The sequence below is a fragment of the Branchiostoma belcheri genome, unplaced genomic scaffold (assembly GCF_001625305.1).
Source record: "Branchiostoma belcheri isolate BF01 breed outbred unplaced genomic scaffold, Haploidv18h27 scaffold50, whole genome shotgun sequence".
NCBI classification, from domain to species: domain Eukaryota; kingdom Metazoa; phylum Chordata; class Leptocardii; order Amphioxiformes; family Branchiostomatidae; genus Branchiostoma; species Branchiostoma belcheri.
This window is the reverse complement of record NW_017804132.1, coordinates 2,188,748-2,213,452: the sequence shown is the minus strand read 5'-3', so window position 1 is coordinate 2,213,452 and position 24,705 is coordinate 2,188,748. Positions and strand designations below refer to the sequence as shown.

Sequence of the window (24,705 nt, the reverse complement as noted above, 5' to 3'; positions counted from 1 at the left end):
CCTTATAATGTGATTTTATATTGAATGTTTTGCAAAGCGCCACCTGTACAGTTTTTGTTTTGTTTTTGTAGATGAAGACTGGTTGGAGTCTTGCTGCCTGGCTGGCCTTGTTGTGCTGCCTTTCAATAGGAACAACAACAGCACAGGGTCAGTTATGTGTCATGTAATATATTGACTTATGATAGCCGCTAGTCCCACATTTGTAGGTAATACAGATTGCTATCAGTTGTAGAGGTCTGAGTTTTCAATGTGCTAATAACTGTTCAGGGTACATGATATATCTTTGCACCTGCTGAAAGGTTAACTGTAATTATTGATTTTTTTTTATTTGACAAGAAAATTACAAATCATTGATAGGAACAAAAGACTGTCATGCTGGTGTTCCACACAGATAATCATTGACCCATATATATATATATAATAGACAAATGATGGCAAGGATTATGAGCATGTCATGTACTATTAGTGCGCTTGGCAAATATTCTATCTGAATGTGATAATTTGTGAAACTCTATCTTTAAAGTACAATAATTCTAAGAAAACTTCTGAGTTTTGCATTTGAAAGAGTTCTGCATTTGGCTGACATATTTAGAATCATCATTTTTTTTGTTCGCAGATCCGTGTCGTCCTCCTACATCATTAGCAACCACTGATGGTGGAACAACACAAACAAGTCTTGAAGCAACATTCAGTCAAAACCCATGCGGCAATGTTGTTTTTAGAATACGTCTGAAACCACAGTTCTGCTTCAGTGGGCCAGCATTCTACTATGCTGTAGACTGTCAGCCACAGGGATCTTTCTATAGCTGTACATCAAATGGGACAAATGGCACTCCATTGGTGGAATGTGGCGGAATTGGTGCAGGAAGGCATGCATGTATTATCTCAGATCTTGAACCAGGACAGAACTACAGCATGAGTGTTTCCACTGTGAGTGCTGGCACAGATTCAGCTACAACCCATGCTATAACAAGTAAGTTTTCAGCATAAGCAACACAAGATTGATGTTTCTTTATAGTTTGAGTTCTTCTCTGCTTTAAGGTCTTCTAACTGTATCTTGCATGGAATCACATTGCAATGAATTAACTGGCCATGACCATTTATAACTCATCAAGACATATCTCAACAAGAATTGTCCTTGAAGAATACCCCTTAAGTCCATATAGATTGTATGATTTGCTTCTTTCCTTGTGAAAAAACTGACAGACAAAAGATTTAATAATATTGGTGTCCACACATTAACCAACTTAAGGTATAAACAATTGAATTACTGTAACATTATTTCTTTCCTGTTGGTCTTTCCGTGTCGAAGGTAAGCCATGAAATCATGGGACAGTACCATATCTTTTTCTGACTCACTTTGCTCTTTTCTTTTAAAGAACCAGCAGCGCCAGCTAACCTGACAGCAGTGTCCAGTCAGACCACTACAACCTCAGTAGACATCACCTGGGATGTGTCAGGTGTGGCAGAACAGTTCATCATTACAGCCACCTGTACTGACGTTAACTGTGTGGACAACATGGAGATGGAATCCTTTAATGACTGTCCTCAGAACCCAACTTACACCATAAGTGACCTCACACCTGGAGCAGTCTACAGTCTTACAGTGGCAGCACAGAGTGGGGGCAGGCCTAGTGCAGCCAGCACACCAGTTATGGAGCAAACAGGTACAATACTATTTATGTATACTACACTTTTTTAAATTAGATATCTATGATGTGGATAGTAGACTGAAACTGTGTATTAAAAGACCATGCTTGGCAGACTCAGTGAAATGAGCCAGACATTCGAATATTGCAATTTTAACGTCATATATTATGTTCAAATGGTATTTTAGCTGTACAAGTGTTATATTCCACTTGATAATAATAAATTTTAAAGTGGCATGGAAGCTGAAAGTATTTAAAGTGAAGGAAGTTGTCAGTGAGGGTTGTAAAAAAAAGATGGCTGGTGTGTTACACCGAAGGGCGGTTATGCCGGCTATACTGATACAGATAACTGAAAACTAATAAAATACGATTTTACAATTTCCAGAGCCTGTGCCCCCAACCAACGTGACCTTTGACCTTGTGAACGTGACCTCGCTGGTGGTGATGTGGGGGTCAGCAGCAGGGGTGCATGATGGGTATAACCTCACCTGTACATCATGTGAGGGAGTGCAGGCACGGCCCCTCTCCCTGTCCGACAATCATACCAGGTATAATGCTACTTGTTTTTTTTGTATACCTGGTATACCTATAACTGTATACTGTACTCCAGTTTACTGTTAGTAACAGTCTTTTACAAAATAGTATGCAACAAATTCTAACTTTCTACATTTTATAATTAAAAAAAATAGCTATCAGAATTACTTGAGAATAAGTCCAGGTATAAACTACTGTAACAGTACTGTTTCATCCTTGTCTTATAACGAATAGGACTTAGTTTACTCTAATTTGAGGAAACAGCCTTCAAGTTGACTGGAAAGGGTTTGAAAGTGTATCTGTCCTTGGTGCTGAATGCCATCCCATTACTGTTCCAGCCCTAGTCTTTTACCGAAGAGCTTTCAGTTTACTGTAATTTGACAGATTTGACTAATAGTACAATGTATGAAGAATAGTCTTCAATTCAAGTCTAGTGAAATGGTTTGAAGTTGCATCTGTCCTTGGTACTGAATACCATCCAATTAATGTTCTGGTCAAAGTCTTTTATTGAAGAGCACTCAGTTTACTGTAGTTTTACAGATTTGACCATATTATATAGTCTTATATTCAAATCTGACAAGTGAAATGTTTTGAAGTTGTATCTGTCCTTGGTGCTGATTGCCATCAAATAACCATGTATATCTGTGTTTGGTCTCCAAGATACTGTATTGTGCAAACAAAATTAGCCGTAATATTGTGTATAATTATTATAATAATGTTATGATTTAACCGTAAGAATGCTAAGGTAGTCAGTTGATACAAAATATACATTGTATATGGGTTAAGTAGCATGGAGATAGGTAAAGTAACAACTGGATGTAATTTTGGAAACGGTCAGTTTCAGGTACATTGTAGCATCCACTACCTTTCGTCAGTAACACTGGTGAACTCTCAAAAAAGAAAATAATCGGTTGATAATTCTTGATGAAGTGACCATCATTTTCTACAATTATTTATCTGACAGGCACCAGTATGATGGGCTGATAAGAGGAGAAATGTACAACTTCACTATCATCACTGTCAGTGGGCCCAAGTACAGTCAACCTACGGAGATCATCCAGTTTATAGGTAAGATAATGATTTATTTTGCTAACCATGTTGAACTAGGCATAATTTGGGAGGATTTTGGTTTCATTGTAATATGAAGTTAGGCCAGGTCATGGTTGCTAAACCAAATATCATTAAACACCAGTTATTTTTTTCAAACTTTACTAATAATAAAAATGTTCTACATTAAAAAAATATGTCAAATTTGCACATTGAGCTCCTTTTATAAGGTGATTGATGGATTATTTGATTGATTGATTGATTGACTGATTGATGTTTTTACAATGGTTGTACCTACTAGTTTTTTTAAGGTACCCAAGCTACCTTTTCAGTGTGAGTGGATCAAACTTTACAGTCTGGTCATCTGGAAAAGATTATAGGACCCTGTGATGTCATAAAAACATTTTTGGACATGAGTGGTGATTCAAACATCCTCGCCCCCTACAGACCCTGCCCCAGTGGAGACCATCACAGAACTGTCTGTGTACTCCAGGAATGTTAGCCTGGCATGGCAGCCACCTGAGGGCGTCTACTCACACTTCATTGTCAAAGTCACATCTGACAGGTAACATGATTGTACAGTTTTTGTTAGCAGATCTCTATCTAAGACTCATATTTTCTAGTTCTCTTGACTGTGTCGTAAAATATTGGTGTTGCTTCAAGCCATGACTTGTGCTCTTTCTTTTCCAACCTTTGCCATGAAATTAAGATCCCTACATTGTATAGAAGACTTAATAAATATTTAACTTTCTTAAGGCTAAAGCCTGAAGTCCCCCTTAAGTCTAAAATTTTCCCCATGTAGATCTTCTCAGTCACGAGCTTCAGATCACCATCCAAAATGACAGAAGCAACACAACAACTTGTTCAAGCTATCATACACAATACTTTAACACTTCCTCTAATGTCTCTACAGTGGAGAGAGCATGATGGTGAAATCCAACAGTCTGAATGTGACCCTGGTTGACCTGACTCCTGGCACCCTGTACAACTTTACTGTGTACACTGTGAGTGGGAACAAGGAGAGTGTGGGGACAGGGTATGGACCTGTCCCAACTCTGGAAGAACGTAAGTCAAATTGTTTTTATCATATCCTTTGTTTCAGTGCACTTTCTGAATCATATACTATTAAATAGATTAAAAGTAAAACCTGTACTTGTGACCACATTTTGCCAATGTAGCCACTGTTTTGGTGGCCCCTAAGATTAACACTGGTATGGCCAACTTTTCCTCTATAAGTGGCCACCTTTGCTCAGTAACTTGAGTGGCTGACATTACATCCGTTCATACTACAAACTTTAGTACAGTGCATGATATGATTATATATCTTGAATGTATTATCTTTACTGTATCTTAGCTCCTGGTCCAGTATCAAACCTCACTCTCGTTGCCACAAGCTCGACCACACTTCAGGTGTCCTGGCAACCCCCAGAAGAGCCCAACGGAGTCCTGACCAGCTACACCTTACGAGTGAGAAACAGTGCAGACATGGAGTGGAACAGTACAGTCACTCTGGTGCCAGCTGTTCCTGCTACTACTGTTTCATCCACTTTGCTGATGGCTGTGAGTGTCAAACTAACATGTTTACTTTCTCTGTTCTCTTTCTATAAAAGTTGTTATTGAAATTATTATAACAGTTCATTTGTATTGGTAAATAAAGACGTCATAAAGATCTTCATTATCAATAAGTTGGGAGAGTACACATGTATAAGACACTCAGATATATGGTTAGCAAAACAGTCGTATAGAAATGGTCTTTCTGGACAAGTTAGAATAGGCAAAACTTGAATTTGAGTCAAATATCAAACATACTACATGTGTGAACTAGCTAATACTTTATTTTGCTTTGAACTTATTGTTACTCCCGAATCTTTAAGTTTCATGATCGAATGTACAAACTATTCAGTGCTTTGAAACTACAGGACCCTTGCTCTGTGCATCTGTCCTTAGTGCTGAATCGCCTTCCGTTAATCCGAAATAGAAAGAAAGTGCTTGATAAGTAGAAATCAATGCCTATTAACTTACTTGTAATATTTCTTTCCCACAGACAACTGCTGGTCTACCTATGGACACCTCTACAGCACTACCGGATTCAACCAACCAAGCTACTGTCACAGTAACAGTCGCAAACACAGCTTCAGTCGCACCAGGCACAACAAATGGGATGACGCCAACAGACACTCCTACTACATCAGCCCTTCCAAGCACAATGGACGTAACAACTTCTACAAATGCCCCACAAGAGACAACTCCTGGACCTGCCAACATACCAAGTACCTCTCCCATGGGTACTAGCATGCCAGCAATGACTCCACAACTCACAACAGTCCCTAATACCTTCACAACTACACCAGGAGTCGTTCCAACCACCACAGCTACAGATATGCCAACCACCCCCTCCCCTACATCCACAGACACACAGTCATCCTGCTATGAGGAGGTTATAGTGGTTGTATGTGGGTATGGAACAGGAACATACCCCCCAGATGCGGCTATGCTACAGTGTGGTGTTTCAGGGCTTGTGCCACATAACAGCTATGTAGTGGAGGTGTTCGCAGCTACAGCACCTGGAGTTGGGGACAAAGAGAGCAGCACTGAGAGCACACTGCAAGACCGTGAGTACTTGTTTTGATTTTTTGTGACTTAAAAGTCATGCAAATTTAAGCCAAACTGTTTGATCATAGCTTACTACTGTAGGTAAGAGAGTGCATGTAATGTTCAACTTACATAATGTACAAACTGGGAATAGTTTACAATGATTTCATTTGATTGTGTGGTTCATATAGGGAATATACTGTGACATCAGTTTGAAAGACTTAGTACAGGTAAATAGAGACTTCAGCTATGCTTTGTATATAGAACTAATTAAACTACATGTAAGTGTATAAGTATCACTAATAATCTTACTAACGGCCAAACTTTACTGAGGAGAAAGATTAACAGCATATGACTTCATCTTTAAGTTTGTAAAACATTTAATGAAAGAGACTTAAGACACAAACAAATGACTTGTGGCAGCAATTTCAGCCTGTTTCTCCCTCCTATCCAGGACCTTGTGACGCTCCAACAGACCTTGTTGTCTCCAACACCTCCTCAACTTCACCTGACCCAAACACCAAGTCTGTCAACATAACCTGGACCCCCCCAACACAGCCCAACGGAGATGTCATGTACACAGTCTACATCACTGACTCCAACAACATCACTACAACCATCAATACAACTACAGCTACAGCGCATTATGTAGTGGATGACTTGGACAGTTTTAGCTCCTACACGGTCGCAGTTTCAGCCTACACAGTAGTCGGTTACGGACCAGAGTCAGAAGAAGTCATGTTTGTGACTGAGGAAGGAGGTAAGTTAGAGTGGTTTTGTCAGTATTTTTGTACACAGTAGGGTACAGCGATTTTAGCTTGAAAGTTAATCTGTGTTGGATATCTTTCTGAAGCAAGATTAAACTGTATCACTCTGCATCTGTATAGCCGGTATAACTGCCCTTCGGCATAACACACCAGGTAAAACAGTTACTGTAATTTTGAACACAGAAATTGGACTGAATCAAACGTTTGACTGTCTAACTCTTTCTAAGTCTTTGTCTATGTCTGATTGTATCCTTACTAGGTAACTTGAAAGTACTGTTTACTTCAAGTACATTCTTCTTCATCTAAAATGATACTATCCACTGGTACATTTTTTATTGATGTACCGTTTTTATCTACATCTTCTAGTGCCATCCACTAGCATCACAGGCCTACAAGCAAACCTGAGTGCTACTGCAGCAGTCCTGAAGTGGACACCCCCCTCAGATCCAAATGGAATCATCCAGGTGTATGAGGTTCACTACAATGACACAGTGGACGGCAACTATACCATTGTCAACACTACAGGTATGAAATATAACTTCATGATAACTTCATGATAACTTCCCTTTAACCTAAGTCTCCTGCCTTTAACCTAAGTTTCCTGCCTTTAACCTAAGTCTCCCTACTGCCTAAACCAGTTTTTTAACATATGCATATTTAGTACTAAGCAGCTACCTTATCTGGTTGAAGGTTAAAATAGCTACATTCTTTTTTCCTGGGTGTTAGAGCTGTTCCACTGTTGCATGTTTGCATTGGAAACTAAAGCTGTTATGCTTTTCAAAAAGGTTTCTTTCCATTTGCTTTATACATGAGATACCAAGTGCACACCACTGTCCTTGGTGCTGAATACCATTCACATCCTACTGTATGATTTTACTAAGAATTGCAGCAGTCTGCTATGCATGAAAATTTTTTTGGACACTTTTGTCAGATATTTAGTCACGACTATGTTATTCCCCAGGTCCTGAGCCGTCCATAGTTCTGGAGGGTCTGGAGGAGTATTGGGAGTACATGGTGTGGATATACACGTACACAAGGATGGGCAGAGGCAGCGTCTACAGTACCCCATACACCCTCCAGACAGAAGAAGCAGGTTAGTTCACTACCTTCCTAACGGTATTGTGTAACAATTCTGATGCACCTTGTGTTTAGAAATCCTTTACCTTTATGTATAGATGCAATTACATGTATTTGCAATTTGAAGATACTTTTATGCTACCAGAAAGGAGAAGAATGTTATGGAAAAATGACATGAAATGCCTCTAAACAAAAACCCTCAATCTTTAAACTATATTGTCAGCAATCTGATTGATAGATTATGTATAAATTAGTAAATTTGTGTCTTACAGGAACACTTAAAATGGCCCTCATGTTTTGTTAAAGAGCATTACATCGATAATATAAACAAAGCTACAGAACTGTCATGATGTTATTTTTACACTACAGATTGATTGTTATTTTGTTCTACCCCACAGTCCCAGGGCCACCTCCAATCTCAAGCACAATAGCAACCAGCAGAAGCATTGCTGTGCAGTGGGGACCTCCGTCCAAGTACCAACAAAATGGCATCCTCCAGGGCTACTATCTCTCCTACAACACGACAACATCTGGACCAAATATTCTATCATTCAGCAGGTACATTTTACTTTAGAGTGTCCTTTGTATGTTAGTGAAGGAAGCATTCTTTTTGAATATGCGTTAAGTAAATTTTCCCATTTTAAGTATTTGCATAGTTCAGAAAAATTTCTATTCCTTGCAACCTTCGATAAACCAACTCTAACTAACCACAAGTCAGCCACCTGCATTTTATACAATTACTAAGGCCACACCAATTTAATTTCTTGGTTAACGGATTTTTCTAGAAAAATAATGGAGCGGGCGGGCGAAAAAAAATAAAAAATAAAAACAGGCCTAGGCATCCTATTATGGCCCAAAATGGTACGATAGGAGCCATGAAGTCAACACACCTGGCTGGTTCAAAATTTAAACAATGAATTTTGAACATTTAATGATACTACTGCATTGAAAGATGGAATGACTGTAACAAGTAGTAAGAAAAGGACTGTTTTCAACTGTTCAGGGCAAAATATGAGCATTTTGCAGTTGATTCTGAATTTTTATTTTTATTTGCAAATCAGAAAAAAATGAAGCGGCGAATCCGTTAACCAAGAAATTAAATTGGTGTGGCCTAAGTGGTGAAAGGAAGTTGAAAGAGTATTTAATTTGTGTATACCAGATATTTATAGTGTATTTACATCTATATAGTTATACATGTAGTATATTGGATAAGACTGTTAACATATAAAATTATATGACCTGTGCTGGGCCCAGTGGGGCAAAAATTTACACGTCAAGAATTAAAGATCTTCATTCATTAATTCCACAGCTCAGTAGAATCCTACACCATCCCTGACCTGACGCCCTACATGAACTATACCCTGTGTCTGTGGGCCTGGAACAGTGCAGGCAATGGGAGCAGGAGCTGTGTGACAGACGAGACACAACAAGATGGTGAGTGGACTTGTGTTATGGTCATGTTTTATTTAAAATGATGTAGGCTGTTGGTCTAAAGCATTTTAAAGGAATATTGCAGCTGTAGGATATGAAGAATTTGAGGTGCTAACTTTTAACTTTTTTTGTTTTTTTTCACAAGAAAACAGTTAGTATCACTCATTCATTGACAAGCAGATGGATAGATTTTCTTTACCCACCTTGCTTTCAGTTTTCAAAATCTATCCAGTTCCTTGATTATCTTTCTTGTGTATCTCATTACCTGGATGTCTATATAAATCTGTTGTCATATGTAAATTTCTGTATCTCTGTTGTCTTAGTTCCCAGTGCTCCACAAAACCTGGCTATCAACGAGGTCCACCCCCGCAGTATCACCCTGAAATGGGACAGTCCAGCCGAGACCAATGGAATCATACTGGGCTATACCATTATGTACACCATGGAAGGGGCGTCAGACTCACAAGAAATCGAAACCACCGAAACAACAGGACAGATATCAGACCTGACAGCTCACACTGGATATAACATCCAGGTAGCAGCAAGGACTGTGATAGGACAAGGGGCCAAATCTGAGCCTCTGGAAGCTACAACATCAATTGCAAGTGAGTACCATAATCATGATAGCCTCTTTTGACTGTCGAAATCAAGATTTTTATGTCAAGAACTTTACCTATCCCATAGCTTGTCATATAGGCAAAGACACAACATTTCAAAGTTCTTGTAAACTTTAGGTGGTCCATGTTCAGTTTTGCTTGCAATAGTGCATTGTCTCTTGCTGTTTTTTGATACAGTGTATTTTGATTACAGCAGCTGTACAATTTTTATCCAGACAAAATACAAAGTTCTTAGAATATATTAAACTATCAGGTTGTACATTGGTTGTATGTCGGACATTAAAGCTTTGAAATGCTTTTTCTCTGTTAAAGGAACCAATGTTTTGATACTTCTGCTCTATACAGTACCCGGTAAACCACAAAATGTTAGAGGCACGGCTGTGAACCAGTCTGCTATATACGTGGAGTGGGAGGAACCCCAGCCTTATCCCGGGCCCACAACCTATGCAGTCCTGGTGTATGATGCTGTAGATGATACACAGCGTGGCACTTTTCAGGTGGGTGCAGTCGAAAATACCCAAGAAAACCACTCAGGGGCACTTCTGTAAGGGGCACTTTTTGTAATTATTTCTTACCTTTGCTGCTGATTGGCCATCAGCTATATGCTGCATAGCCTGTCCTTGGTACTGATTGGCCATCAATTAGGACAGTCTTGTTGCTGATTGGCCATTACCTACATGTATTGTGTTATTGGTGCTGATTGGCCATCAGCAACATCAATCTTGGTGCTGATTGGCCATTAGCTGCATGTTTTGTATCCTTGGTGCTGATTGGCCATCAGCAACATCAGTCTTGTTGCTGATTGGCTAATAGCTACGTGTATCATGTCCATGCTTCAATACTTCTGAATCAATATTTCCAGTCACCTCTTATGATAATAATATGCCTTTCAGCATATTCAAAAGGACAGTAGTACACTAGTTTTAAAATACTGTTATAAATGATAGGAAAGTTTGTGATAACATAGCAATTTTTAACTACTCTACAGGCTGGAGGTATGACATCTTTGACTGTCTTGGGGCTGAAGGCCTACAACAGCTACTACTTTGTGATTATGGCTATGACAGATGCAGGAAACACCAGTTCAGACCCGTCTGCACAGGTCACCACATACCCCGGAGGTAAGTCTTTTATTATGGCTACCTTCGCAGAAGGAAAACGTAAGGTTTTTGCTCTGTTTCTTATGTCAATGACTTGGACAAGATGGTAACTGGTGCTTTGTTTGTTTGTTTGTTTCGCATAACCGGTAAACCGCCTTCAGGCGTAACACACCAGTTTTGTACATGTGCGCACATGTACAAGCTGCGTAAGACCGGACTGTAAGTTTTGAACCACTCACACCGGGAAGATCCCCTACTCTTTTCGATAAGTGCGGTGGGTTCTTTAACGTGCGTGGGGTGTGGCTCTCCCAAACACGGGACCTCCATTTAACGTCCTATCCGAGGGACGTCCCTAACCGAAGCTAGGTACTCATTTTCACCTGAGTGAAGTGAGGAAAGTCGTGTAAAGTGCCTTTCCCAAGGGCACAAGATCGGTGACATGGGCAGGGTTCGAACCCACAACCTCTGGGGTGTGAGCCGAACGCGCTACCGACTGCGCCACACGACCCCCTATAGCTGCTGTAGCAGACACTCTGTAGTGTTGGGTTACATTATGTAGTAGGACAGAGCTAGAGGGGCTGGTCACCTTGTACTAAAATGTGTTTGAGTAAGAAGAAACAGAGCAGTTACTGTAGTTTTTAGGCTAGTTACAGGTAACCTTGTACTAAAATGATACATGTGTTTGAGTAAGAATAAACAGAGCAGTATTTTATAGACTACTTACAGAATACAGAATAGCTGAAGATATAGTTGACAGTTGAAAACTTGACCTTGAATAGTTGAATGTTGAATTTGTGTCTAAGCTATGGTCAGTCTAACTATGGTTCTATGACATTTTTCAGCGCCAGTTGTGGACCAAAATGTAAAACCACAGGATGGTTCAGACTCAACCACAACGACCTTGACTGTGACCTTCACCAGTTCCATGTTCTCAGAGGAAAATGGACCCGTGGCGACCTACACCGTCTTTGTGGCAGAGGACACAGGTACACACACAAATGTTCAATTATATGATACCCCAGGCCTATACTTCAACCCCAACCTTGGTGCTGAAGCACCTTTCCCAAGCATATACTATCATGTACAATCAATGACCATGGTGCTAAAGTACCTTCCCCCACCGTTTACTATCCTGTACCATCCCTGACCTTAGTAGAAAAGTACCTTCCCCCACCCTGTAATATCCTGTTCCATCCCCGGCCTTGGTGCTAAAGTACCTTCCCTACCCTGTACTATCTTGTACCGCCCCTATTATCTGCGAACGTGTGAATTCTCGTGCTTGGATAACTTAAAGATAATCTTGGTAACTTTTTTGATGATCATGTCAGCAGAACAATCTACATTTTGGGTTTTTCACGGTTTTTGTTGGATGTACAAAAAATGTATGGTCAACGTTGCATCAGAATTTTGCCTTCTGCAGTCATTCCCCCAATGCTCTGTTACTTTTCATATGTCAATATTCCAGTTGACTTTTTATAGTACAATGTTGAACTTTATAATTTATTCCAACACAACAAATACAAGGAGCTCAAATTTGAAACAACCACTGCTGCCTTCATCAAGATAATTAATGAACTTCCATATCTTTCATAATAAACAAACCAATCATTGAAATGATATGACATTGCAGCTGTGCATGAAATGATACAGGATGATACATTTCTTTGTGTTCTGTGCTATCTGTATTTCAGAAAACCTGATGGACAACCCGAGTTCTGGACATGAAAACGACACAGATGTCTTGACATGGTATGACGTACGAAACAGAGACCCTGTGCCACCCTACCAAGTCACGGAGAAGCAACAGTACCCATTCTCCCGCGGCTCTCGCTCCAAGCGTCAGGCCAGTCAATCACGGGAGTTCGTTATAGGGGAGGAAACGGACTGTGAGTTGAACAGAGAAGATTTTTGCAACGGACCACTGAAACCAGGCACAACTTACAGGTAGGTGTGAACAAATGCTCCGAGACTGTCACTTTTTGTATTTTGATCAAATGCTAAAGAAACAACAAAACAACAAAAGTACAGCAACTTTTTTTTTAAAGGTGTTCCACAACTTACCTGCAAACAAATATTAAGTGGATACAAAGGAATGTAGTTAAACTGTACATGTTTTGTCACAAAATATAAAGGAAAAACATTTCATTATTCTATGATGTTACCTGTCTTTGCAGAGCCAAACTGAGAGCATTTACAGAGAATGGCTGGTATGCTGATAGTTCCTACTCTGAACCACTGAAGACTACAGGTATGGGAGAATTTAATCACATTTCTGTGTGTTTGTAGAGCATAATTTCATCAGCAGCTGATTTGTTTTGATGTATGATAGAGATCATGTTTGTTATGTATCATATCTGACATAATTCATTGTTCCTGGGCAAGAACATCAGTGTAAGAAAAATATTATAATAATAATAATTATAAAGTAAATCAAGTTGTTATTAATAAATTTGAAATTGTCCTGCTAATGATCTGTTAGTATGTAGTAAACCATTTATGGTCACTGTTTATTTGCTAAATGTTCGCAATAGAAATTAAATTGGCATTTAAGTGTAACATTTTACTGGATACTGAATTATTCATCTTGCATGATGTACAGTGTGTTATTAGTAAAAACAACTCTCTCCAAGTCACTGTTTCTTGGCCTCAAATTATAGAAATTTTTGACATATCTGTTGCTGCAGCAATTCTTTTTGTATGTGATATTCATTTAATTTTGCCTGCATGATAGTAGTAAAACATCTCTTTTTATACAGGAGAAACGCAGCCCCCGAGGCCGATGGCCCTCGCCATTGGAGTGGGGACAGCAGGAGGTGTGGTCCTTCTGATCCTGATCATTCTAACAGCAGTAGTGTGGTACGTATAATAATAACAGTCACTGTAACTTACAGTATAATATACAGTTACATGTACTGTAACAGTTATAACATGTTAAACCTGCTCCCTACTAGTTAATTACCAAATTGAATGTCAAAGAACCTTATTCCACATGAAAGGCGTATTTTCTTGGATGGGTATGACATAAATGAGTTTAGAATACAACACGGTGTATTCCTCATCACCCTCAGTACCAGCCCTCCTGCGGATCGGATTTTCCTTTAGCCTTTGGACGATCCAAACCACAGTCGGGCTGGTACCTTGGTTGATGCGGGATACGTACCCTCAGGTGCAATCGATATTTACTGGTAAATGTCTGTCAGTTCCTGCAAAGAGATTTCTTGGGGTCGTGTGGCGTAGCGGCAGCGTGCTCGACCCGGAACCAAGAGGTTCCGGGGTCGAGTCCTGACATGTCACCGATCTTGTGCCCTTGGGAAAGGCACTTTACACGACTTTCCTCACTTAATTAATAAAATAATAACTCAAGTGAAAGTGAGTATTGTCTTGTCATGTATTCGTCCTCTTCGCTGGTGGTGGCATAAAATAAGTTGATATAACTTCTTGAGCGTGCTGTCACCATGTCTAGTCATGAAAAAAAAAAGATTCCTTGGTTTCTGATGAGTTTTCTGTCCTCCCCCAGCCTGAAACAGAGGAGGAACAGGCGACAGGAGATGGTGGTGGTCCCTCCGCAGGCACTCCTGGACATCCACCTTCCGGCCAGCGAACAGCAGATGGTGGAGACGTCTTCACGGTGTGTCCCTCAGTCTATACAGACAAGCACTACCACGCTTGTAGAGGCTTCGGCCCATGATCAGCCTGGCAATGATGAGGCCGTGATTGTTAAACTTTAATGATAATGAACTAAATTCTGTGTGTGTGCTACGCTTGTGTTGATGAAGTTTTGGAGTGTTACGTCAAGCTTTTATACTTACGGGCAACAGCTGCTATCAGCCATGATGCTTACACCAGCTTCAGCCGATGATTGACAGCCGTCAATGAGGCCATGATTGGTTGATGATAATCAACTAAATTCTTTGTGTGCTTAACACTTGTGTTGATGGAGTTTTGGAGTGTTACGTCAAGCTTTCACTTGTGAGCAACAGAATCTGATGCTATAAGCTACAACACTTATACAAGCTCCAGCCAATGATTGATTGATTGATTGCTTGATTGATGATCTAAAGCTATGCAGAACAAATCATAAATGATTGACAGCTACTATAATTTAAGGCTGATCATGATTGAGTTGCTTGCGTGTTTAACATCAATGCAGGAATCCAATGTTTCTGCTGGAATTATCCATAACCTCTTTGGGGTGTTGAACTTTGCAATTTTGGGATTAATGTTAACTTTTTTTCTAACAATTGAGATAATTTTGATGACAAGAGTTCATTCAATTTTAATGGCTGATAAGTGTGTTGTGATTTTGTTTTAATTCTTTTCATATGTTTTGTGTGTATATAAGATAAATCATACCACAGGTAATAATTCTAAATGTTGGCAATATTATTGGTGGCATTGTTCTTTGTTTCATGCGCAGATAGTTGAAAATTGTTGGTCTAAAGATTGTTGATGCAGAGAAGAAAAAACTTTTTAATTGACCTTTTGGTTTTAAAAAAATTATGAATTTATAAATTGATATCTGAATTGATCGATAAACTTGTAATATATTTTTTATTGTTAGGTTAGGCTAGTATCTATATTATACGGAATATACGGTGTTGTTTTTTATAATATATACACAAGAGCCACTATTCAGGGTGCCATACAGCATTTTAGCACAAGTGTGACCCAATGCATGCTGGGACATAGCTTTCACTATATGTACATTGAGGGGCAATATTAGTAGTTTACATGCCAGGTTTTGTTAGCCTGAGTGCCATCCGATTTGTAACAGGGCTCCCTTGCACTCTCTACCCTGAAAACAATCAAAGGAGCCCCTTTACAAATCGGATGGCACTCAGGCTAAGGCTTTGTTAGTTTTGAGAGCAATATTACGATAACCATGGAATTAAGAGGAGCTTTTGTAGTTTGTGACCCATTGCATGTTGGGGAATTCAGTAACGCACAATTTCACTCCTGAGGTTTTCTGGATAGTGATAGTTGGGGAGAACTATTTCAAAAAGCCTGCAGTGAGTGTTTCTTTCAGCCTAGCTCATAATGAGAGCATTTACAATCGAAAATTACTTTATTCTTACTTGTACAGCACTTGCACAGTCTCTCCTCATTTTATATGCACGAGAAGGTTTTCAAAACACATTTTCTCTAAATTATATGTTGTGCACATCCACATGTACATGATTCAGTACATAATGCATGGGCAAAGTGAAATAAAACACTGGAAAATACTATGGCTGTCTGTGCTTCCTTGTCAGGCTTAGAGTTGTAAATTTTTGTCTGCTTTCCATTTCTGTCACAATCATAAAATGTCCAAAAGATAATTGAAGAAGGTAAGTATGGAAAAACGCTGAATCTTCTGATGTCAGGACTATGAAGTTGTATGAAGTTCAGGGTCAAGTATATCCAGATCACCTTCGGGCACTAAGCTTTGGTCTTAACTTTGTTGTACTAGCCCCATGTTGTAGTGGCTACACATCTGGTGGCCCAAGGGATATAGAACAACGATGGGCACTGCCCTATACAGTTACACTCCTAGCTAGCCTTCAACCCCTTTAAATGTATTTTCTCAGACTGATAGATTGGACAACACTAACATAGGAACATAGGGGCATAAAAACATAGGGGTATCAGCTATCGATATAGGGGTGTCAGAATATAGGGTTTTCAAAACATCAGAACATAGGGGTGTAAGGACATACATTATGTAGGACTATCTGCCACCCTATACACTGAATAGTATTGTAAGGATCTAAACTTTACCTAACTTGACCTTGTCTGTTCCTCCCAGGCCGATCTACAAGACAGAGTTTGTGGAGCACATGGAGAAGATGTCAGAAGAGAACCAGTACTGGATGGAGGATGAGTACAGCGTATGCACTGTTTGTTATGTTTTGCATAAACTGTACTAGCACACTTCCGAAAATAGTTTCATCAGGTTGGTAAAACTTAAGAGATAGGGGAAGCTCTGAAGAAGGTGTCTGATAGACACCGAAACGTCAGCGAGGTGAGACTCTTTGGTTGTGTAAAAAGAATTCCCCTATCTCTTGTACTAGCACACAATTAACATCCGTGTCCATAATATCACCAGGGTCCATAATATCGCCACCTTGAGAAATAGTGTGCTTAAAGATATTTTTACTGCAACGTACCCTAGGTATGTACATTTGAGGTGTGCAGGAATGCATACCAAAAGCATGTTGCAGTAAAAATATCTTTAAGCACACTGTTTCCAAAGGTGGCGATATTATGGACCCTGGTGATATTATGGACACGGATGTTAAGGTGTAGCACACAATTTGTACAGTAAGACATTAGCTGCGTAAGATGGGACTGGAAGGTTTGATCCACTCACACTGGTACCCATACTCTCTTTCATATTAGTATTGTGGGAAGTCTTTAACATCATGATTGCTCGAGGTGTATCTCTCCTTGAACATGGGATCTCTGGCTTTACATCCTGTCTAATTGGAAAATATACAAGTCCTGGAAATATGTACATGTATGCTTCTTTTCAGAAAATGGTTTTACCAATTCATTGGTTGAATATCATACTAAATGCTGGTTAAAGTTTGAGAATGTGTTTTTAAGGAAAAGCTGAAAGGTCTAAGAGAAATATGAAGTAATAAATTATATAAAATGTCCTTGTATGCTTCCACAGAGCTTGAGGAATGTTGGGCGGGACCAGAGGATCACTGCTGCTCATCTGTCTGTTAACTCTTCCAAGAACAGATACACCAACATTCTGCCATGTAAGTACACCTAACTTTAACTGGGCAACTCACAGGAATTTGATGCTGGTGTCTGTGTGTGTGTGTTTGTGTGTATGCGCACACAAATGTATAATGTGTGTGTCTGTGTCTGTATTACATTGTATGACTTATGACAGTATCTGTGTTTGTGCATGTGTATGTGTGTGTGTGTGTGTGTGTGTGTGCATGCATGCATATATCACTCGTTTTCACTATCATACACTGTCATTCACTAAGTTAAAGCGGCTCAATTGTGAAACTACCTGTAAGTTATATAATATGTTTAGACCATTTTTCTACACATCCCTTCTTCCCCAGATGACCACTCCCGAGTGGAGCTCCATCCCTTAGAAGAGGATGAGAACAGTGACTACATCAATGCCAACTACATCCCTGTGAGTTCAACAATAACCTTCCCTTCAGGAATAGTTCAGCACTTAATAATAAATACCCCTTATCTCACTTCAGGAATATCAACAAATCAAAAGTGCATTTTAATATGATGACAGAATTTGCACCATTTTACCAAATCACCAATTATAGACGTATTATGATGATGGTAATATCACCATGATACAACCAGATTCAAAGATGTCTCCTACCATCATTGTTGTGTTTTCCTGCAGGGTTACAGGTATGAGCGGGAGTTTATTGCGACCCAGGGCCCTGTGCCGTTCACGGTGCCTGACTTCTGGAGGATGGTGTGGGAACAGAACAGCCGAGTCCTGGTCATGCTCACACAGTGCTGGGAGAGGGGAAAGGTCAGTAACTCAGGAATCAGCACCACAGACAGAGCCAATGTAGTTTGTAAATCAATATTGTAGGTCTTACTGCTCCTCCTCTGAGATTGAATCTAAAATGTGAGCTAACTTCAACATCTTAAACAAGTACTACAACAAAGATTTTATTTTTCTGATACTTAGAGACCAAGAATGTCCGGAATACTATCTTCTAATGTTAAAAATTCCTACAAAAATATTTGGGTGCACCAGTGCACCCACAGAAAAAAATTGGGTGCACAGGTCCAATTTTGGGTGCACTAAGGTGCACATGCATGTACCCAGTATTTTGAGCCCTGAAACATCATACTCCAATGTAGGCACTCAGCCCCATGGGCATGAACATACAAATAAAGATTCATTAACATTTACCATATTGTATATTGAACAATGATTGTTCCTCCTACTCCTCCATCAGCCCAAGTGTGAGCGTTACTGGCCGGAGGATGAGGAGCCTGTGTTCTACGGAGACATTGTCGTCAAGATGCTGTCTGAAAACACAGAGGACGACTGGACATGCAGGGAGTTCGAGCTGGCCAATGTAAGTACTGAACTTCAAGTCATCTATCTATTAAGGATTTGGCTTGCCTAACATTCTCACTGTTGCCTAAACCTGTAGCATTGATTTTCTTGTACGTGTTGTACATTATACATAACTACGGGTCACAACAAAGGAATAGTATACATGTACTTGCATATATACACATGATCAATTGAGAATCATTAGCCATACAGCTATACTTTAACTGTGCTAAATTTTAAGGGCTACTAACTAAATGTTTATCATGTGAAAGAGAAAGAAACACTGTGACATTGATGCTAATTATGATACATAGTTTACAAATCATTTTGTATATTGTAGTTATTTGTATACTGAGAGTTAATATAGGGAAGGTCTTATCCTATCCACATGGGGAGAATTTTGATAAAACAAAAAAAAAACAACAAGCAGGTCATGCTTTCCTGTTAATGAAGTGTGCATGAGAGTGCAGATAATTGTGGGCATTTGGATACATGCTTAAATGTGGTGAATTTTGATAAACAAACACTGTCAGATGCATGTTTTTCTTGTCTATGACCCACAGAACAGCCACAGTAGGTGTGTCCGTCAGTACCAGTTCACCAGCTGGCCTGACCACGGGGTTAAATGTGGTGATAAATAAACAAACAAGCAAACAAACAGATGCATGTTTTTCTTGTCTATGACCCACAGAACAGCCACAGTAGGTGTGTCCGTCAGTACCAGTTCACCAGCTGGCCTGACCATGGTGTTCCTGAGGACACCTCAGCCAGTCTGCAGTTTGTCAGGATGGTCAGGAGGAACATCGGAGAGAGCGCCGGGCCGACTGTGGTCCACTGCAGGTGAGTTAGGCAACTAGTGTATCAAGAACTGTAACAATCTAGTTCTATACCTGACTGGAATAGGCTTAGGATCAGGCGCAGTTCTGTATAGTCACTATTGTATCCAGGCTGTTCCTAATTCTAATTCTGCATGACTGGGTTAGGGTTATAGTCCACTATGGGTGAATTAGGCAACTGTCATATCCAGAACTGTGCCTGTCTATTTCATATAATGCCTGAATGATTCAGGTTTAGGTTCAGGCACAGTTTTGGATAGTCTCCTCATATCCAAGAAGTTAATTGTAGGTTTACCCCAGGCCTGTACCTAACCCTTAACCATTCAGGCATAGAATTTAGGATAGGCATAACTGGGCATGGTTCTGGATAAGGCATGGTTCTGGATAGAACGTAACTACATGTATGTTGTTTGATTGGTTAACCCTTTTTGATTGATCATTCGATTGATTGAAATCTCTGTGTGTTATCCTCCACAGTGCTGGTGTAGGCAGGACCGGTACCTTCATTGCGCTGGACCGGCTGCTGCAGCACATGGACGACCATGAGCAGGTGGACATCTTCGGCATTGTTCACCAAATGAGGATGTATCGAGTCTTCATGGTGCAGACACAGGTCAGAGAAACAAAAATATCCCATTTTTCTTACTCAACTGGTTATTCCATATCCATGTATTGGTTTGGATGTCCATACAACGAAGGCTGCCCAACTAGCATATGTATTATCAAGTCCTGACCTTGGGTTAAACATTATTAATACTGCCTCTACCAGATATCGGTACCCAAAATACCTGGGAGAAAGGTCTATATGGGTGTTCAAGCCCATGTGATAACTAAGCCTTATGTTATACCGGGGTCGCAATAACATTTGCTACAGGTGTTCTGGCCCGTCTGATAAATATTCCGCATCACCCTAGCTACCAGCCAAAACGTGAGTCGGATCGCCCGAAGGCCGGATATGGAGATCCAACTTGTGGGAGAGCTGGTGATGTGGAAAACACTGTGTTGTATTTTATTTTATGATGCCATACCTACCAAAGAAAATAGACTTTTTAATGCAAAATGTGCCAAAATTTGGTGTACCTTAACAAAAAATGTAACTTACAACATCAATTCCAATGTCCAAATCTGGTATAATTCTAGTTTTCGATAGCAGCACACCCGGGCACACATTCAATTTTTTCTATGGAACTTTGGAACTTTTGTCTCAAACTAAAAATGTCCGCATCCCATTTCAGGAGCAGTACATCTTCATCCACCAGTGCATCATGGACCTCCTGCAGGAGAGTACTCCCGTCAAGCGTCGCTCCACGATCAAGCGGGTCCAGTTTGCCGAGGCTGAGGATGAGGAGGTAGATCTGGACGACATCAACTTTGCCGAGTCAACGGAGTATCTGGTCGCTCCTGATGCCAACTCTGCTCTGTGATCTTCTGTATTTGTATAACCGTCCTTTGGTGTAACACTGTGCAGCTGGTGTGTTATGCTGGCTATATTGATACAGACACACCAGTTTCTGTGTCTGTATACTAGTAGCTGGTATAACTGCCCTTCAGCAGAGCCAAGCTTGGTGTAACACACCAGCGTCTGTAACTATAATATTATCTGACAGTGCATGGCCAGTATACATGTATCCGGTAAAACTGCCCTTTTGGCATCAAATTTGTATTGGTTTTGTAGAAAAGTAGCATTACCGGTAAGAAGGCACCTTACATTTCAAACTTGGTAAGGCAGTCTAGTATTCTGCCAATCTATCCAAGTGTCTTTGATTTAAAGAATAGACACAAGAAACTTGTATTCTTGTTGTTTATTTTTTCTGCCATGTGTATTGCTTCAATGAAATGTACGTTTTATCAATTTTGTAGTCTAGGATCTAAAGAGTGTGGCATTGGATGAAATGTAGAATTTTTATATTATTATTATTATTCACTGAAAAAACTCAGAAATAAGTATTTTTTCTACCTTACACTGGCTTTTTTCTACTAGGATTATAGATACCCTCTTTGTTTTAGCATTTTCTTGAAAATGTACATTTTCAATGTTTTATCTTGTACAAAAATTTAGTTTTAATTTGCCAAAATCAGAAATCTCCACTGAATGGCCACTGTGGATGGTCATCACACCTAAAATAAAGAAATAGAAAAAAAAAAGAAAATAAAGTTAACGTTTTTAAGATTTATATTACATGTATTTTGAACAATTTACGTCAGTCTTACTGTCATTTATGAAGTGTAAGAAATATATTGGGTAGCCTCTTTCAATTTTGGCAAAATAAAATTAATTGATGGTACAAAGATTTTTGTTAGACCGGCCTCCTTGTCACTTTCAAGATTGAAGTTTTTAAACTACGTGTACATATCAAAGATACTGTAGAATAAAACTTACATTCCAAACTTGGTGATCCTTGCATCTTTGTTGAGTCTTGAGATTGTTTCCATTTCTTCCGTGCTCAGCTCAAAATCAAAGATCTGTAAAACAGCAACAGATTTCTTACTTACTCTGGTGTATGTGGATTTTGTTTGCTGCATTGACTGTCACTATGCACCTAATAGTATGAAGTATAATCATTTATGGCAATGGTTTCTGAACAGTTCTTAGTACGATAATGCATATGTCCTTAATTCAGAGTGGTGCAGGTAAAACTTTTCTGATGCAGGTAACTTTGTTACTTGAACCAGTGCAGTTTTGCAGAAAAAGCACAAATTTCGAGCCCTGGACATTAACATTGATACCATTTTACAAAAAACACCACACACAAATGGAGTTCTGCTGATTATGATGTATAAGGCCACACCAATGTAATTTGTTGGTTCTTGGATTTTTGTCAGGAAAAATATGAACCGATGGAAAAACTGTAACAACTAGGAAGAAAAGGACTTTCCTCAATGGTTGGGGGCAAAATATAAGCATTTTTGAGCTGATTCAGAACCAGAATCTTTTTCTTTTTTTGCAAATCAGAAAAAAAGGTGAATCCGAGAACCAACAAATTAAATTGGTGTGGCCTAATATTGATAAATGAATGGTCTATTGGAAAATATAATCCTCCTGACTTTAGCGCTCCTTTATTATAATACGTTTTTACCTGTGAGTTCTCCAGGATTCGTGCAGGTGTGATGCTCCTTGGTACCACGACCACACCCCTCTGTACCTGCCACCTGAGACACACCTGTGGTAACACGTTTGGTTAGTCACATCATGCGACTATGATGCGAGACCAAATCATCAATACATGACCATATTGTAACTCACTTATTGTTATTGATAGTAGTTTGTAGCAATAATTGCATGAAATTTGAGTCAAATTTGACACCCGAACACACCAACCAACCATTGTCGAATGTACCGTTCACACTCGAATGCAACACTAAAAAAGGTCTTCATATATAGCAAGCAAGTTGGGTGAGCAACAACAGACAGGATTTGAACTAAAAAAAAATTATCTAGTTTCCTTTATAGAAAAAGGATTACAGAACACCAACACCAAGGACTCTTTATTCACAATATGCCCTATATCTACATGTAATGTGTTAAAGTCTAGTATATTTATAAGACCAACTGTTACACAATTTCATAACACCTTGTATATTTCTCAGTGTCTTACATTAGGTGAAAGAAAAATCTTCAGTTACCTGAGCTGGAGTTTTCTTGTGCTTTTCTGCGATTGAAATCACCTTTGGATCTTGCAACGGAGTGATACCATGTTTGTTTGCCTCCCTGAAAGAGAGTAAAAAAAAAACATGAAGCATTGCTGGAATCCCCCCATGCAGACCCTCAAAGATACCATGCAAAGTTATGAGAGTTATTCTCACATAACAAAAATCCTTGACAGTTACATAATTATACTTTTAGAGCTAGTTTTATTTCAAACAAAAACAGATTTCTAACTAAACGTACCCAGGCCGTCCAAGTGGGCAGAACGCAGTGATGACTACTTCGTTGTCTGCAGCACATTTAAGCAGCCTGCTACACACTAGGTAGGGATGGGACTCCACCTGCGCAAATACGTAGAAAGAAAAATTAATGAAGGAAAGGAAGAAAAAGTTAAACTTTAAGCTCACTGAGTGCTAACGTCCCACTGGTTGTAACAGAGAAGACAAACTCTATCTACAGTATTTTACAGGTTCACTGTACCGGAAAATTCCCCTAGCTCTTTTGCCGGTATAACCGCCCTTCAGTGTAACAACCAGCTTGGAACTCTATATCTGTATAGCCGGTATAACCGCCCTTCGGTGTAACACACCAGCTTCTGTATCTGTATAGCCGGTATAACCACCCTTCGGTGTAACACACCAGCTTCTGTATCTGTATAGCCGGTATAACCACCCTTCGGTGTAACACACCAGCTTCTGTATCTGTATAGCCGGTATAACCACCTTGATTTGAAAAAGGCTTTCGATACCGTAGACCACAGTATACTGTTGACAAAATTAAACTGGATTGGCCTACAGGGTACTGAATTGGATTGGTTTTCAAATTATCTCATGAATCGACAGCAGAGGGTTTCACTCAATGGTTGCACTTCTGACCCCTTACCTATTTCCATTGGGGTACCCCAAGGCTCAATCCTAGGGCCCCTATTGTTCAACTTATTTATTAATGATCTTCCTGAGGCCATCACCAACAGTAAAATAACTCTGTATGCTGACGATACAGCTATATTCTGTGCAAGCAATGATCCCAGATGCATAGAAAGTACACTAAAATTTTGGGAGCTCAAAACAGATATCATACTGGTTCAAATCAAATCGACTAACGCTCAATATTACAAAGACCAAATGGATGTTAATGGGATCCATTATGAAGATCAAATCTTCTCCCAATTTGATGATTAAGATTGATGACAATGCTTTAGAGAGGGTTACTTCCTATAAGTATCTGGGAGTCTTACTTGATGCGAGCCTATGCTATAGTAACCACTTGGATATGGTGTGTAGTAAGATGGCACAGCGCCTTGGTTTATTAAGGCGACTGCGGCCTTATCTCTGTACTAATGTTGCCAATATGTTGTATAAA

At 39.6% G+C, this 24,705-nt stretch overlaps 3 protein-coding genes across 3 annotated transcripts in view; 2 read left to right on the top strand and 1 right to left on the bottom strand.

Moving 5' to 3' along the window:
- The first annotated feature begins 1,519 nt into the window (after positions 1-1,519).
- Positions 1,520-12,762, top strand: LOC109480256 (phosphatidylinositol phosphatase PTPRQ-like). Its single transcript, XM_019782405.1, has 18 exons — positions 1,520-1,667; positions 2,035-2,197; positions 3,148-3,251; positions 3,678-3,795; positions 4,144-4,295; positions 4,585-4,728; positions 5,275-5,515; positions 5,763-5,842; positions 6,277-6,582; positions 6,956-7,114; positions 7,551-7,682; positions 8,065-8,224; positions 8,976-9,100; positions 9,421-9,702; positions 10,060-10,211; positions 10,682-10,835; positions 11,657-11,800; positions 12,506-12,762. The coding sequence occupies exons 1-18, from the start codon at positions 1,520-1,522 to the stop codon at positions 12,760-12,762; spliced, it is 3,021 nt and encodes a 1,006-aa protein (XP_019637964.1).
- On the top strand, positions 12,523-21,829 carry LOC109480363 (receptor-type tyrosine-protein phosphatase O-like). Its single transcript, XM_019782558.1, has 12 exons — positions 12,523-12,758; positions 12,989-13,062; positions 13,571-13,670; positions 14,332-14,442; positions 16,600-16,681; positions 17,470-17,560; positions 17,879-17,955; positions 18,187-18,321; positions 18,758-18,880; positions 19,553-19,701; positions 20,175-20,310; positions 20,933-21,829. Exons 3-12 carry the CDS (start codon positions 13,594-13,596, stop codon positions 21,119-21,121), a joined length of 1,170 nt encoding a protein of 389 aa, XP_019638117.1. The 5' UTR covers positions 12,523-12,758; positions 12,989-13,062; positions 13,571-13,593; the 3' UTR covers positions 21,122-21,829.
- Positions 21,756-24,705, bottom strand: part of LOC109480360 (alcohol dehydrogenase [NADP(+)] A-like) — a 9,800-nt gene continuing 6,850 nt past the window's right edge. The window contains exons 6-10 of the mRNA XM_019782555.1: positions 23,587-23,684; positions 23,322-23,406; positions 22,775-22,858; positions 22,078-22,160; positions 21,756-21,815 (exon numbers count right to left, since the gene is read on the bottom strand). Coding sequence (XP_019638114.1) covers positions 21,773-21,815; positions 22,078-22,160; positions 22,775-22,858; positions 23,322-23,406; positions 23,587-23,684 — 393 coding nt within the window. The 3' untranslated portion in view covers positions 21,756-21,772. The remainder of the gene's footprint in view (positions 21,816-22,077; positions 22,161-22,774; positions 22,859-23,321; positions 23,407-23,586; positions 23,685-24,705) is intronic.